Raw genomic sequence first — 12811 nt, forward strand, 5'->3', positions numbered from 1 at the left:
ATTATATCAACTAAGAAACCAAATGCATAATCTTCAGTCTCTTAAAAAGCCTAAGTAGACAATTATTATGCCTATTGCATGAAGCCCACTATATGTAAGTCTATTTTGATTAAGGATAGGTTATGGTATTCATCCAGGGGAGAAAAGGCTAATAAAAATACATTTCCCTTCTAATTAATCCTCTTTTAAAGATTTATGATAAGCAATAGCTAATATTGGCGGCAGGTGGATTGACATACAGAGCCTGCCCTTTAGTTAAAGATTACTAAGATTTAAGAACTGGCATACTTTAAGGAACAAGGAAACTCTCTGAGAAAGCAGCTTAACCAGTTTTATAAGAATAAATGTAGGCATTAGTTAAGGTTTTATAAAATACCTTTTTAGAATAATGTTAGAAAATTTTTAGATTCTTAGGTTTTTAGCTATGGGTTTCTTAGACGCTTTAAGAATATTTTATAGATTTTAGGTTATAAGTTTAAGATTTGGGGGACTTTTAGATGGGATCTTAGATTAGAAACAAAGTACAGGTGTGCTTTAAACTTAAAGGTTAATGACAGGTTAGGAGACAAAGAGTCTGGTTACGTAGTTTGGCATCTGTTAAACAAGGAAATGTTACATCCTGGGAAAATCTGGAAATTGTAAATTGATGATGCATTTTACTAATGATTCTGTACCCATAATGAGGAGAAAAAGCAGTTTTAGAGCTCTCTCCTAGAGATTGCTCCAACGGAATGACTCCTTGTCTAATTTCTTGCACTAGCATCACTCATCCTTCAGGACCCCCTGGATCCCACTGAGGCAGGACCCCGGCAAAAATATTTATTTTTTAGTTGTAATTGGACACAATATTTTATTTATTTATTTTTATGTGATGCTGAGGGTCGAACCCAGGGCCTTGCAGGTGCTGGGTGAATGTTCTACTGCTGAGCCACAACCCTAGTTCTCAGTTAGCTTTTGATTATCCCTTTTTGTAAAATGCCACATGAGTTTATTCCTGGAAGACAAGACAACACTTTAAAAAATATATATTTTTAATTGTTGATGGGTCTTTATTGTTATTTATTTATATGTGGTGCTGAGAATCGAACCCACTGCCTCCCGGATGCCAGGAAAGCATTCTATCACTGAGCTACAACTCCAGTCCCCACGGCAACACATTTTTGTTGTTTGTGTGTGAACTGAATAAAAGATGTAAATGACCAATCACCAATGGACTTCAAAATATGTGGTGTGATTGGTTATTGGTCATGGTGTGCATTTGTTATTCATGTAATGATTTGTGGTCTGAAGAACTAGTAACAAAGTTTGTATTTTGTGCAGTGACTGTGGAAAGTAATATTTGTACTGTGTTATTGGGGGACTGGTGTTTTTAAACTCTGATATGCGGGTTAGTTTTCTGTTCCTGAGATGACAACTTACAAAGAGGAAAGGTTTCTTTTGACTCAAGAGTTTTAGAAGTTTCAGTTCATGGTCAATTGACCTTGTTGCTCTTGGGCCCTGTAAAAAGGCAGTGTATTATGAAGGAGGATTATGGTGGAGCAAAGTACTTACCTTATGACAGTGGCACCAAAGAGAAAGGAAGAGACCACCTTCCCATAATTGCCTTTGGAGGCATGTCCCCATTTACTTTCTGTAGGCCCTACCTCTCAAAGATTTCTACTACCTTTCACTAGTGTCACATTGAGGCCCAAGCAATTTACATATGGGCCTTTTGGGGGATCCTTATCCAAATAATAGTATGTGGTATTGAAATTTGTATGAATCAGAACTTTGTAAAATGAGGGCTCTTTGTAAATAGTGTTGTATATGATATACCTTTTGTATTTGATCAACATTGTGATATTCTTCAAAATTGCATGTAGCAGTAGTTTCTTCATTTTCATTGTTATATCCATTATTATATTTATTATATTACATTATATTATTATAAGAATATAATAATATGTTATTATCATAGGGAATGTGTAGTTCCATTGTATGAAATTTTTTTTAAAATTGATTTTTTAAATACTTTGACAGTGTATTTTGTGTACATGTATACACATACGTATACACACACAAACACACAAACATACATTTCTGTGAGATAGATCTGAAAGTGGATTTGCTTGATTATTCTTTATTTGTAAATTCAACTTTAGTAGATAATGGCAAACTATTTACCACAGCATTTATATTCCCATCAGCAAGATATATAAATTCTACTTGCTTCACATCCTTTTTAACTTATGTATTTTAAAATTTGAGCTAATGAATTAATATGTGAAGTGTTTATTATGTGTGGTAGGCATTTTCACTCTTTATCCCACATTTCCATTTTACAGATGGGGAAAAAGGTGCAGAGAGGTTAATTAACTGTTAATATAAATGCTCTGGTAAACAGTTTGCCATTATCTACTAAATTTAAATCTACAAATATCTAAACCTAAAATGAGAAACTTTGAGAATATTGATATACCAGGAAAAATATTTAGTTATATAAATTGTGTATAATAATCAATAGCGATTTATCTAGGAAGTATAGGTGAAAGAAAAAATGGAGAAAAGAGGAAAAATTCCTAAGGTGTTGCCTAGGAATGAATTTACTAATGAAAGCATTATGGATTTTCTGGTGAATTGTAAGTTTAAAAAACTCATTATGCTCTCTCATCAGTTATTGTGCCAAAGAATTAGAAGCAAATCTAGGAAATGGTTTTGTGTAGTTTTAAGGTTAAGATATAGTTTGCCTTTATCATGTTATCTAACTTAAAAAAAAAAGTCTGAGTTTGTATTTTTAATGTTGGAGCGCCTCAAGATATTGGGAATAGGTAGGAGGAGGGAAAACATACTTTTCTTCATATTATGTGAAAATACAAAGCTGTAGGTAACTGTACTTGAAAATTTGGAAGTATACAATCATTTAGATTGGGGGTTGTCAAATTGCAACTCTTGGCCAAATCTGACCAACTCTTTGTTTCTGTGAATAAGATTTTATTGGAACATAACTGTGAAGAGTGGTGACTCGAACCCTGGTCTCTGATTCCCTTGTGGCTTCGTTTGCACTGGGAGTTGACTATGCAAAAGTGCAGGTCATGTTGCCCCAGTTGCTGTGATAATGCTGGCTAGAGGTGGCTGCATGCCAAGGTGCTGCTCTAATAGTGAAGGCCTTGAGGTCAGCACCTTCTCCCAAGGATAGAGGATTTTGGGGAAAACAAGATGAACTTGGTGTCGCACAAGTTTCACTGCGTCCTTCAGACTGCCTGCCTTGCTAAAAGTTTCTCACAAATAACCTTCTGATGATAAAACCTGAAAGCGTGCTGAGCTAGCTCTGGTGTCATAGCCATGCCCAAGTATTAACATATTGGCCATGACTGCTGTGATACATGAGTAGAATGTTGATTGATATGTGATGGAGACCATAGAGCCACAAATCTAAAATATTTCTCTTTTAGCCAGGTGCATGCCTGTAATCCCAGCTACCTGGGAGACTGAGGCAGGAGGATCGAAAGTTTGAGGCCAGCTTGGGCAACTTAGGGGAGACCCTGTCTCAAAATAAAGATGTTTAAAAAAAAAAAAAAAAAGTCTGGGGATGTACCTCAGTGATAGAGAGCTTGCCTAGCATGTACTAGACGTGGGGTTCAGTATTGCAAAACAAAAGTCCTTTGTGGCTCTTAACAGTAAATGTTTTCTGATCTCTATTTTTTGTTAGCTGCCTTTCTGCTTACTTTTACATATGCTTCATCTGTATAAAGAACTCTTAGCTCAAGGCTTTGATACTGAATTTTTGGTAGTTCATCTTCTATAAAGCAAAATTTCCCCAGAAATCAAGCTGAAGTCTTTTTCTAGAAGCTTTAATATTATGACTTGGTTTTGAACTCCTACAGATATGTAAGATTTAAGAGTTCTGCTTTTCTGAATGACAAGTGTGTTTGTGATCCTTAGCTATTTCTTGTTGCAGACCTTTTATTGGTTTAATGAAAATCATATAGGGGTAATGTTGTCAATAGACATGTCAGTGCCATGTCAGGCTCTGTTCTAAATGCTATCTCTATAGGTTTGTTTACTCCTCACTATAGTCTGTGAAGAAGGTATTAGTATTGTCATCACTTTGTAGGCATAGAAGGTTATTCAAGATCATAAAATTCTTAAGGGATGGATAAAATTTAAAGGTAGGCAGACTGATGGTACTACTTCAACTATTTTAAAGATAGTTCTTTAAATTTATTTAGAATAGTTCAAAAATTCAAATCACATCAGAACTATATTAACAATATAGTTGTTAATAATTGTTACTTTGGCAGGGTTTTTCAGTACTTAGGAGGCTAGTTCACAGACTACCTTAATGTATCCTAACCCAATTTTCCTTCCTCTACTGGGTGATACTTTTGTTAAGTCCTTACACAAAACTAATATTGCATTTGAAATTTTGATGCTGTTTAAGTCTGTAAACTCTAAGAAGCATACTTACTTATCAGTATGTTCTCTCCAACATTTGATGCCTTCTTAAAGCCTTTAGTGATGATTGTGAACATAGTTCAGATCTCTTTATGATATTGTTCAAATTCTGTAGTCATGTACTCCATGATTCTTCCCTCTTAATCTGCTTTAGCTAGACTGGTCTTAAACACACATCATATTTTGTCTTTATTGTTGCTGTACCTTCTACCTGAAATGTTCTTTTTGAATTTCTTTGTTGGGTTCTGTCACCTCTCTGGTTGTCTGTTACTTTCTCATTTAAATCTTCCCAGATTATCCTACCTAAAATAACCTTCTCAGTCTGTTGTTCCTTATATTACTTGTCACTCTGAAATGTTTATATGCCATCTTCCTTACTAGAATATAAGCTTCAAGGTAGCAAGGACTTGGTCTTTTAGTATGTTTTGAAACTCATATTCACCGTACTCAAAATAGAATGGCTTTATTTTCAGTCACTTTTGCCATCTCTTTTCTGTAACTGGAACCTAATGTTCTAGGAGTGAAACCACTTTTTTTCCCCACCTCAGTTGCTCTTCTTTGATCCCTTAGATTCATTCTAGGAACTCCAACCCACTATTCTAGTGTTATCTTTGAAGTTCCCTGTTTGTACTACCATGTCCTTATGTTTGTACTGTGATAAATTTTAAATGTCTAGTGCCTTCTTCATTGATAATTGTAATTTCTGGTTCACAGTTGTCTCTATCCCATCCACCTCTCTGTTATGATTTGATAATTCATTTAGCTACAAGTCTTTTTGCATGTTTCAGTTCTGGCTAGAGCTACACACAGGCATGGCCAGACCTTTGAATCAACTGAGAATAGTTTTGTGCTCTCATGAGCTTTGAATTTTCACTTTCTGACTTGTGGACAGTTCACTTATATATAGCTCTTACACATTGTAAGGTTCTCTACTTAACTCCTCCTCAATGTATTGTCTGCATAAGAATCTCACGGAAAGTGTTGTTATAGCCCAGAATCTAGAATCCAGAATCCTGGGTCACATCCTCAGAGATTTCTGCTTCAGTTGGTGAGAGCTGCTACTATTGATTTTGAATTTCTGTTAAATTCCCAGGAAATGCTCACACAGGTCTAAGGACTTAACATTTTTAGGAACATTTCTAATGAATACTTTGCCTCAAAGGAACTATTTCACAATTTTGCCCCTTTTCACATTCTCTCTTTACTTTCAGTTGGTAATTTTTATAATTTTCTATAATTCTTTTACTGATAATGCTTTCTTATGTTTTCTTTCTTTTTCTTTTTTTTTTAAAGAGAGAGGAAGGGGGGGGGAGAGAGAGAGAGAGAGAGAGAGAGAGAGAGAGAGAATTTATTTATTTATTTATTTTAGTTCTCAGCGGACACAACATCTTTGTTGGTATGTGGTGCTGAGGATCGAACCCGGGCCGCACGCATGCCAGGCAAGCGCACTACCGCTTGAGCCACATCCCCAGCCCGCTTTCTTATGTTTTCTCTTCCTACATTTTGTGTATCTTTCCTGTAAGACCATCTCCCTCTCTTAGTCAGTTTCTACCATTTTTCTCTTGACGTTTGGTTTTGTGTCTTGGATTAACAACTTCCCCTTTTATTGTAAATTAACTTTTCCCCTCAACTGCTAAATATAATATGATCGAATAATAAACTCTTTTAGTCAAAATAAGGTTGATCCCAGTTCTCTCTGTCTTCCTTCTGCTAATCTTTTTTTGGAACAAAAGTAATGAGTAAGCTTCTTCAGCAGATGGATGTATTTTAATTTCTTAAAATTTGTTTTGAATTCTAACGTTTTATTGGGCTCCTAGATTTACAGGTCACATGACTCCTACATCTTTATTGTATAGGTCTCTTTTAGCCTTTGCAGTATTTCATACTAACTGTTTTTTCCCTTTTAAGTTTTCTACTTTTGTTTTTTAGTCTTTGCTTTATAAGGTCCTATTGACTACTTCTGTTATTGGGCACATAATCCCCTTTAACCTCTTTCTCCTTTTCTTGAAACTTTGAATGCTTTTTCCTTCATCCAAATCTTTTGTTCAGTGTGGGAGTCTCTAGCTGCATATGCCCATGGATCACTTGAGATATGACCAGCTCAAACTGAGATGTTCTGTAAGTATAAAATACACACTGAATTTTAAGATTTAGAATGAAAAAAAGAATGTAAAATATCTCACTACATTTTAAAATATTGATTGTATGTTGGGCTGGGATTGTGGCTTAGTGGTAGAGCGTTTGCCTAACATATGTGAGGTACTGGGTTCAGCACCACTTTAAAAATAAACAAAATAGGGGCTGGGGTTGTGGCTCAGTGGTAGAGCACTCACTTCGAAGGTGTAAGACCCTGGGTTCGATCCTCAGCACCACATGAAAAAATAAATAAACAAAATAGGGATATTGTGCCCATGTATAACTAAAAAAAAAAAAAATTAAAAAATAAACAAAGTTACTAAAAAATATAGAAAATAAAAAATGGATTGCATGTTGATAATAGTATGGACATATTTAGTTTGGGTTAAGTTAAAAAAATTGCTAAAGTTAATTTCACCTATTTCCTTAAATATGGCTATAATATATAACTCAAATATATTTCTATTAGTCAATATTGATCTAACTTTCATCTTTCCTTAAAGACCCAGATCAGTTGTTTTTTTAATCTACTAATACATATTTCCTTCTGAATTACAGCATCAGCCTTTTTGAACCTTCTGTCACAAACCTCATTTAGATATTAAACTTCCTCAGAGCCAGGGTGATCCTCCATAGTGCCTATCATATAGTGGTTGTGTGTATTTCTGAAAAAGTAAGTTAGCCAATATTACCACTTTATCAAAGAAGATACCGAGCTTACTTGCCTGTTGTAATGTTTTTCTTAAGTTGGTGGGTGAGGTTGATACGAAGGGGAGAGGAGAGGCATTACTTTGAGCTGTTAAAATCTGACATGTTCTTCCCATAAGTTCATTCAGCCACCTCAGACTACTATGATAGTTCTGAACTGTGCTTTGATTTTACTGCCATCTGGTGTTTGGGTTAGGAACTGTAGATTCATCTTTTCAATGGAAGAAGATAGGCAGTCTTTCCTAATATGGACCTGCTCTCCTCTATCCTCTAAGTAAGCTATCAGTAAGAACTCATTTAGGGGCTGGGGTTGTAGCTTAGTGGTAGAGTGCTTGCCTAGCATTTGTGAGGAACTGGGTTCAATTCTCAGTACCACTATAAATAAATAAAACAAAGGTTCATAAAACTAAAAAAAAAAATTTTAAAAAGAAGTTCATTTAATTTCAATTTAGAAAATCTTTATTTTCCTTATTGGAATGCTGTTTCCTTGGCTTCACAGATAATATACTCTCTTCCTCTTTGTGTGTGTGTCTGTGTGTGTGTGTGTATGTCTGTGTGTGTGTATGTATTTTTCTGGCTGTTCTCTCATTTGGCAGCCCATTTCTGTTTTTTTAATGTTTTATTCTTTTAGTTGTCAGTTATATGCGGTGCTGAGAATCTAACCCAGTGCCTCACACATGCTAGGCAAACACTCTACCACTGAGTCACAACCCCAGTCCCCCATTTCTCTCTTTGTGTTATAGCTTTTAAACCATACATTCTGGGCACTCTGCTTTTTTTATTCCTTGTTTTCATCTGTATCCATGGGTTTACTGTCTGTTTACAGGGAAATCTACATTGAGAACCAGAAATATCTTCTGAACTTCAGGTCATTGTCTCTAGTTGCTTGCCTAGATGTTATTTGATCACCTCAAATTTAATATGCTCCTATCTCAATGTGATTCTCACCCCATCTTCATTTCTCAGATCAGTTTTTCTTGTTAATCTATTATACTAGAATTCTGGGAATCAGATTGGCATTCCCCATGCATCTTTCACACTCAATTGTCAAATTTTCATCGCATGTTAAGTCTAAAAGGTATGTTCTTGGGGGTGTAAAATTTGTGACCCCATTATTTCATCTAGGTTACTATTGTTTATTCCTTGGACTAAACAGACTCCTAATTAGTTTCACTACATCCATTCTTGACTGCATTCACCTGTTTTATGTATATTTAATGTCGTTTTCTCGTAGCCTGAGAGTTCTGTGATTCAGGGACTGTGTGCATTTGGCTTCTCTTTGAGTCCCTAGCAACTGATGGAGTTCCAAAAATTTGTAGGTTTATTTGTCAATTAACGTGGTTGTGTCTTGGATTATCAATTTCCCCCTTTATTGTAAATTAGCTTTTCCCCTTGACCTCCAGATATGATCAAATAAATAATAAACCCTTTCAGTCAAAGTAAGGTTAATCCCAGTTCCCCCTCTTTCTTCTGCCAGTCTTTTTTGAAAGAAAAATAATGGTTAATTCCTTCAGTAGATAGATGTTTTAGTGACTAGACTTGATTTCATTATTAGGATTCTGTACCAGTTCATTTATCATTAATGAATTTTAGCTGTTTTCTATTTTTTTCCTAGGGAAACTTAATTGTGTCTATAGAGGCAGTATATTTTTTGTGTTAATTAGCTAGTGTTCAGATAACCCTAGGACAACAAACTACTTATGTGTGACCATTAATTAATATACTGAAATTATTTTCAGAGCATTTGAAATTCAGTGTGATGAGGTTGGGAATTAGCTCAGTGATAGAGTGCTTGTGTAATATGTATACAAGGTTCTGGGTTCAATTTCTAGGACTGTGCCCCCTGCAAAAATAACGTCCATGCCATTGGTTTGTCTGTTAGCATCTTTAATTTTAATATGGAAATATATTTGTTAAATCATCAATTAATTAAACCCATTTGTTCTTGATACGTTTGCTTAATAATTTTGGTTAGCTTCAACATTTTAAAGATGCTTTTTGCTTATAAATTTTTCCTAGTGGGGCTTGCTTATTCATTTGAGTTGATGATATTGCTCAATAAAAATTTTAGCTTATGAAAGTAAAGATGATTTATAAAAAGTAGGTATTTAAAGATGGGCAACAATTTGTAAACTAAGGACACAAACTCAGAATTTAATAGGTACATACCAGGTTTTTTTGGTGTGTGTGTGTGTGTGTTGGGTAGTCCTGAGCATTGTAGTATTTTGGTAGCATTGTTGGCACCTACCAGCATGATCACATCTCACCCCTTTTGATAACCAAAAGCCTTCTAGACATTGCCAGATTGCAGGGGCAGGGGGCAGTGATATACACAAATCATGTATCTCCTCATCTTTTTTGATATTGGAGATTTAACCCAGGGTGCTTTCCCAATGAGGTACATCCCTAGCTCTTTTTTTTTTTTTTTTTTTTTTAATTTTGAGATTCACTGAGTTGCTTAGGGTTTTGCTAGGTTGCTAAGGCTGGCCTTGATTGGGATCCTCCTGTCTCAGCTTCCTGAACTGCTGAGATTACAGGTATGCACCATTGTGTCCCACCTGTGATATCTCTTCTCTGAAAATGCTTGAGACTAGAAGTATTCAGATTTTTCCTGTCTCAGCCTCCTGAGCTACTGGGATTACAGGTGTAAACTATTGCACCTGACCTCTGTATCTCTTCTCTGAAATTCTTAGGACCAGAAATATTCAGACTTCAAAAGGTTTCAAAATTTGGAGCTTTTGGGATTAGGGATGCTCATGCTCTACCTGAACATTCCCAATACTTAGAAAGGAATAAATAACATGTCATGGAATGTTTCACTAGGAAAATCTTTGGTATTGCTAGGTGCCTTTGGAATTGTAGTAACTGTGTGGTTTATTGTTAAAGGCAAGAAAAATAGTTTATGTATCTCTGTTTTTCACATTTTAGAATTTGTGCTTGCTTAGAATAAAGTAACTTTTGTACTTGACATCTGGCTTTTACTTAATTGAAAAAGTGGTGAATTCTAAATCATATTTAACTGATAGTTTCATTTTGTTAACTGACTTTGGCAGTTAGGTTTTGGTAGAACAAGGAACCAAGATTACAGTATAAAGAATAGCTTGTAATTAGAGCTTTTGCCATTTGTGTGTGTGTGTGTGTGTGTGTGTGTGTGTGTGTGTCTGCGCGTGCGCGCACATGCAGGCCTGTGTATGTATATGGAATAGAGGGTATAATTATCTTTTCTTATTCTTTCTTCAAAGGGACATGAGAGATGGCTTTAGAAGAAAAAGTTTCTACTCTTCCCATTATGCGAGAGACCGATCTCCTCATAAAAGGGATGCTCCTTTTTTCAGAGAATCGCCTGTAGGTCGAAAGGACTCTCCACACAGCAGATCTGGCTCCAGTGTCAGTAGTAGAAGTTACTCTCCAGAACGAAGCAAAACATATTCTTTCCATCAGTCTCAACATAGAAGTATGTATTTTATACGACTCCTTTTCCTTTCACAGTTTCCACTGATGGAAGTGTACTAAGACAAATTGACAAATTGCCTCATAGGTGTTATAACTTTAATTTGAAGAATTTTAAAATTTATAGAGAACTTTAAAGAATAGTATAATGAATACACATGGGTTTTCCCAACTCTTTGAAGTTGGGGTCTACTTAACCTTTCACCTTCAAAATTAGTGCAGAAGTATATTCTAACTGGTTGTAAGCCAAGAGAGGGAATCAAAAAAAGTCCAGAATATTTCTTTTACTATTCTTTTTGACTTCCTTCCTATTTAGTGTCTTTTTCAAATAATAAGAATTTTAATTGAATAGCCTCTGCCTCCTGCATGATGAGAGTGATGGAGACCCACCTGTCATCATCACATTGTTTTCTCTTGTAGCTGTTGCCTGGATCTGTGTTGAGCAAACATTTATCTGTTAAATTTGTAGAGCTAGGCAGAGTGAAGCTTTCTAAAAAACATGTTTTTGGTTATAAGTAGGTGTATGAATGATGGTATAAGACTTAAGAATATCATTGGAAAGCTCTCAAACCAAACAAAAACATAGCAACTCTGTGCCTGATTGCTTAATATAATATGCTTGAGACACTTCTGGGAAACTGGAAGTTCTGTGGAGTTTAATGTTAATGAGTGTTTTCTCCTTTGGTTTTCTCTCTCCCACTTGCATATTAAAAACCCCAAACAAAAGCAAAAAGCCTTCAAGATAACAACCTCTAAACTTAGTGCTTTCATGCATAGACATATGGTAAATTAGTCAGATGCCTTTTAAGTATTTGTTTTCTGAATATGTATGACTTAAGTCAAGATCAATTAATGATTTGATTAAGAAGAAGAAAGTATCTATGGAAACTAATAATGAAGACTTTTTAACAAAACATAAAATATTAAAACAGAAACTTGAGATTCTTATTTGATAGCTTATAGTAAAGCTGTTAAAAGTAGAATTGGTGAATTAGCCTTGGTTTTTTTTTGTATATCCTTTAAAACAGAAATTTCTGGGAGACCATTTTTTTCTGTTTTTATGCACTTGGCTGCTTTGTGACCCAAACTCTAAAGTCTTAAGATGAAGTATGCATGAGACATAATGTGATATTCCTCTCTCAGGATCTCCAGTATACTGTTCCCATCCTTTGAGGTTTAATATCTTTAGTATATGGAATGGTGGAAAGATTGGGGGACCCAAGATATGGAGTAAACTGAAATATAGATATAAATGACTTTGCTAATTCCGTGTTTGTTTTCATTAATCTTTTAACTTTGAAAGTAAAATTATTTAATGAAGATAAAAGAATTTGTTCTGGGAGAACTCTTGCAGGATACTTTGGTTCCTTAACTACTTATGCAATACTAAGAAAGTACTTTCTATATTCCTCTCATGCTTTCAGAATACTTATATAAGATCATCTTATTAAAAAACCAAGAAGTCTTAAGTTGGAGAAGTCTTGTTTTCAACAGTAAATGGAGAAGTAAATATTACACTTTTGATACTAGTTTTTGCTTTATCTGAACATCACAGATATTAATTGTACCTTGCTTTCCTTCAAAGAAATACCAAGGAATAGGATCAATTATCACCAGCTTAAGCTAGATTGATTAACAATGTGTTGAAATTTAGTTTGTAATGTAGTTGAAATTTTGGTAAAGATTTTAAATGTTTTTACAGATTACAGGTTAAAATAACTATTTTTAAAAATTACTTATGCCCTCATTTTTTTAATTCTTTAATTTTAAAATTTTTGCTTTTTGTTTATAACTTTTCAGAGTAAAATAATAACTAGTAGTTTGACTGTAGTAACTGTTAAAGGACTAAATCTTCATAAGTCTGACATGCATTTTAACATCTCCTTTTTGTTCTTAGTTATAAGCCACAGAATTATTTAACTGCTTTTCCAACTCAAGTGCCTATTTCTCATTTTGTGTTTATATACACATATAATTTTCTTCTACTTTGCTTTTTAGGTAAATCCTATGGAACTTTGTATTGCTTCAGACTAATTACCCTTCTAAATCAAACTTATTTTCATACCATACTTCACTAATAAGA

The 12811-nt window shown here is 34.7% G+C and overlaps 1 protein-coding gene across 17 annotated transcripts in view; it reads left to right on the forward strand.

The window, feature by feature from the left end:
- Window positions 1–12811, forward strand: part of PPHLN1 (periphilin 1) — a 110089-nt gene that overhangs the window by 56519 nt on the left and 40759 nt on the right. For all 17 annotated transcript variants that reach the window (XM_081310743.1, XM_081310735.1, XM_081310745.1 and 14 more), the window contains one exon: window positions 10521–10732. In XM_081310743.1, coding sequence (XP_081166869.1) covers window positions 10521–10732 — 212 coding nt within the window. The remainder of the gene's footprint in view (window positions 1–10520; window positions 10733–12811) is intronic.

Source organism: Spermophilus citellus, assembly GCF_964194105.1.
Source record: "Spermophilus citellus genome assembly, chromosome: 10".
Classification (NCBI taxonomy): Eukaryota; Metazoa; Chordata; class Mammalia; order Rodentia; family Sciuridae; genus Spermophilus; species Spermophilus citellus.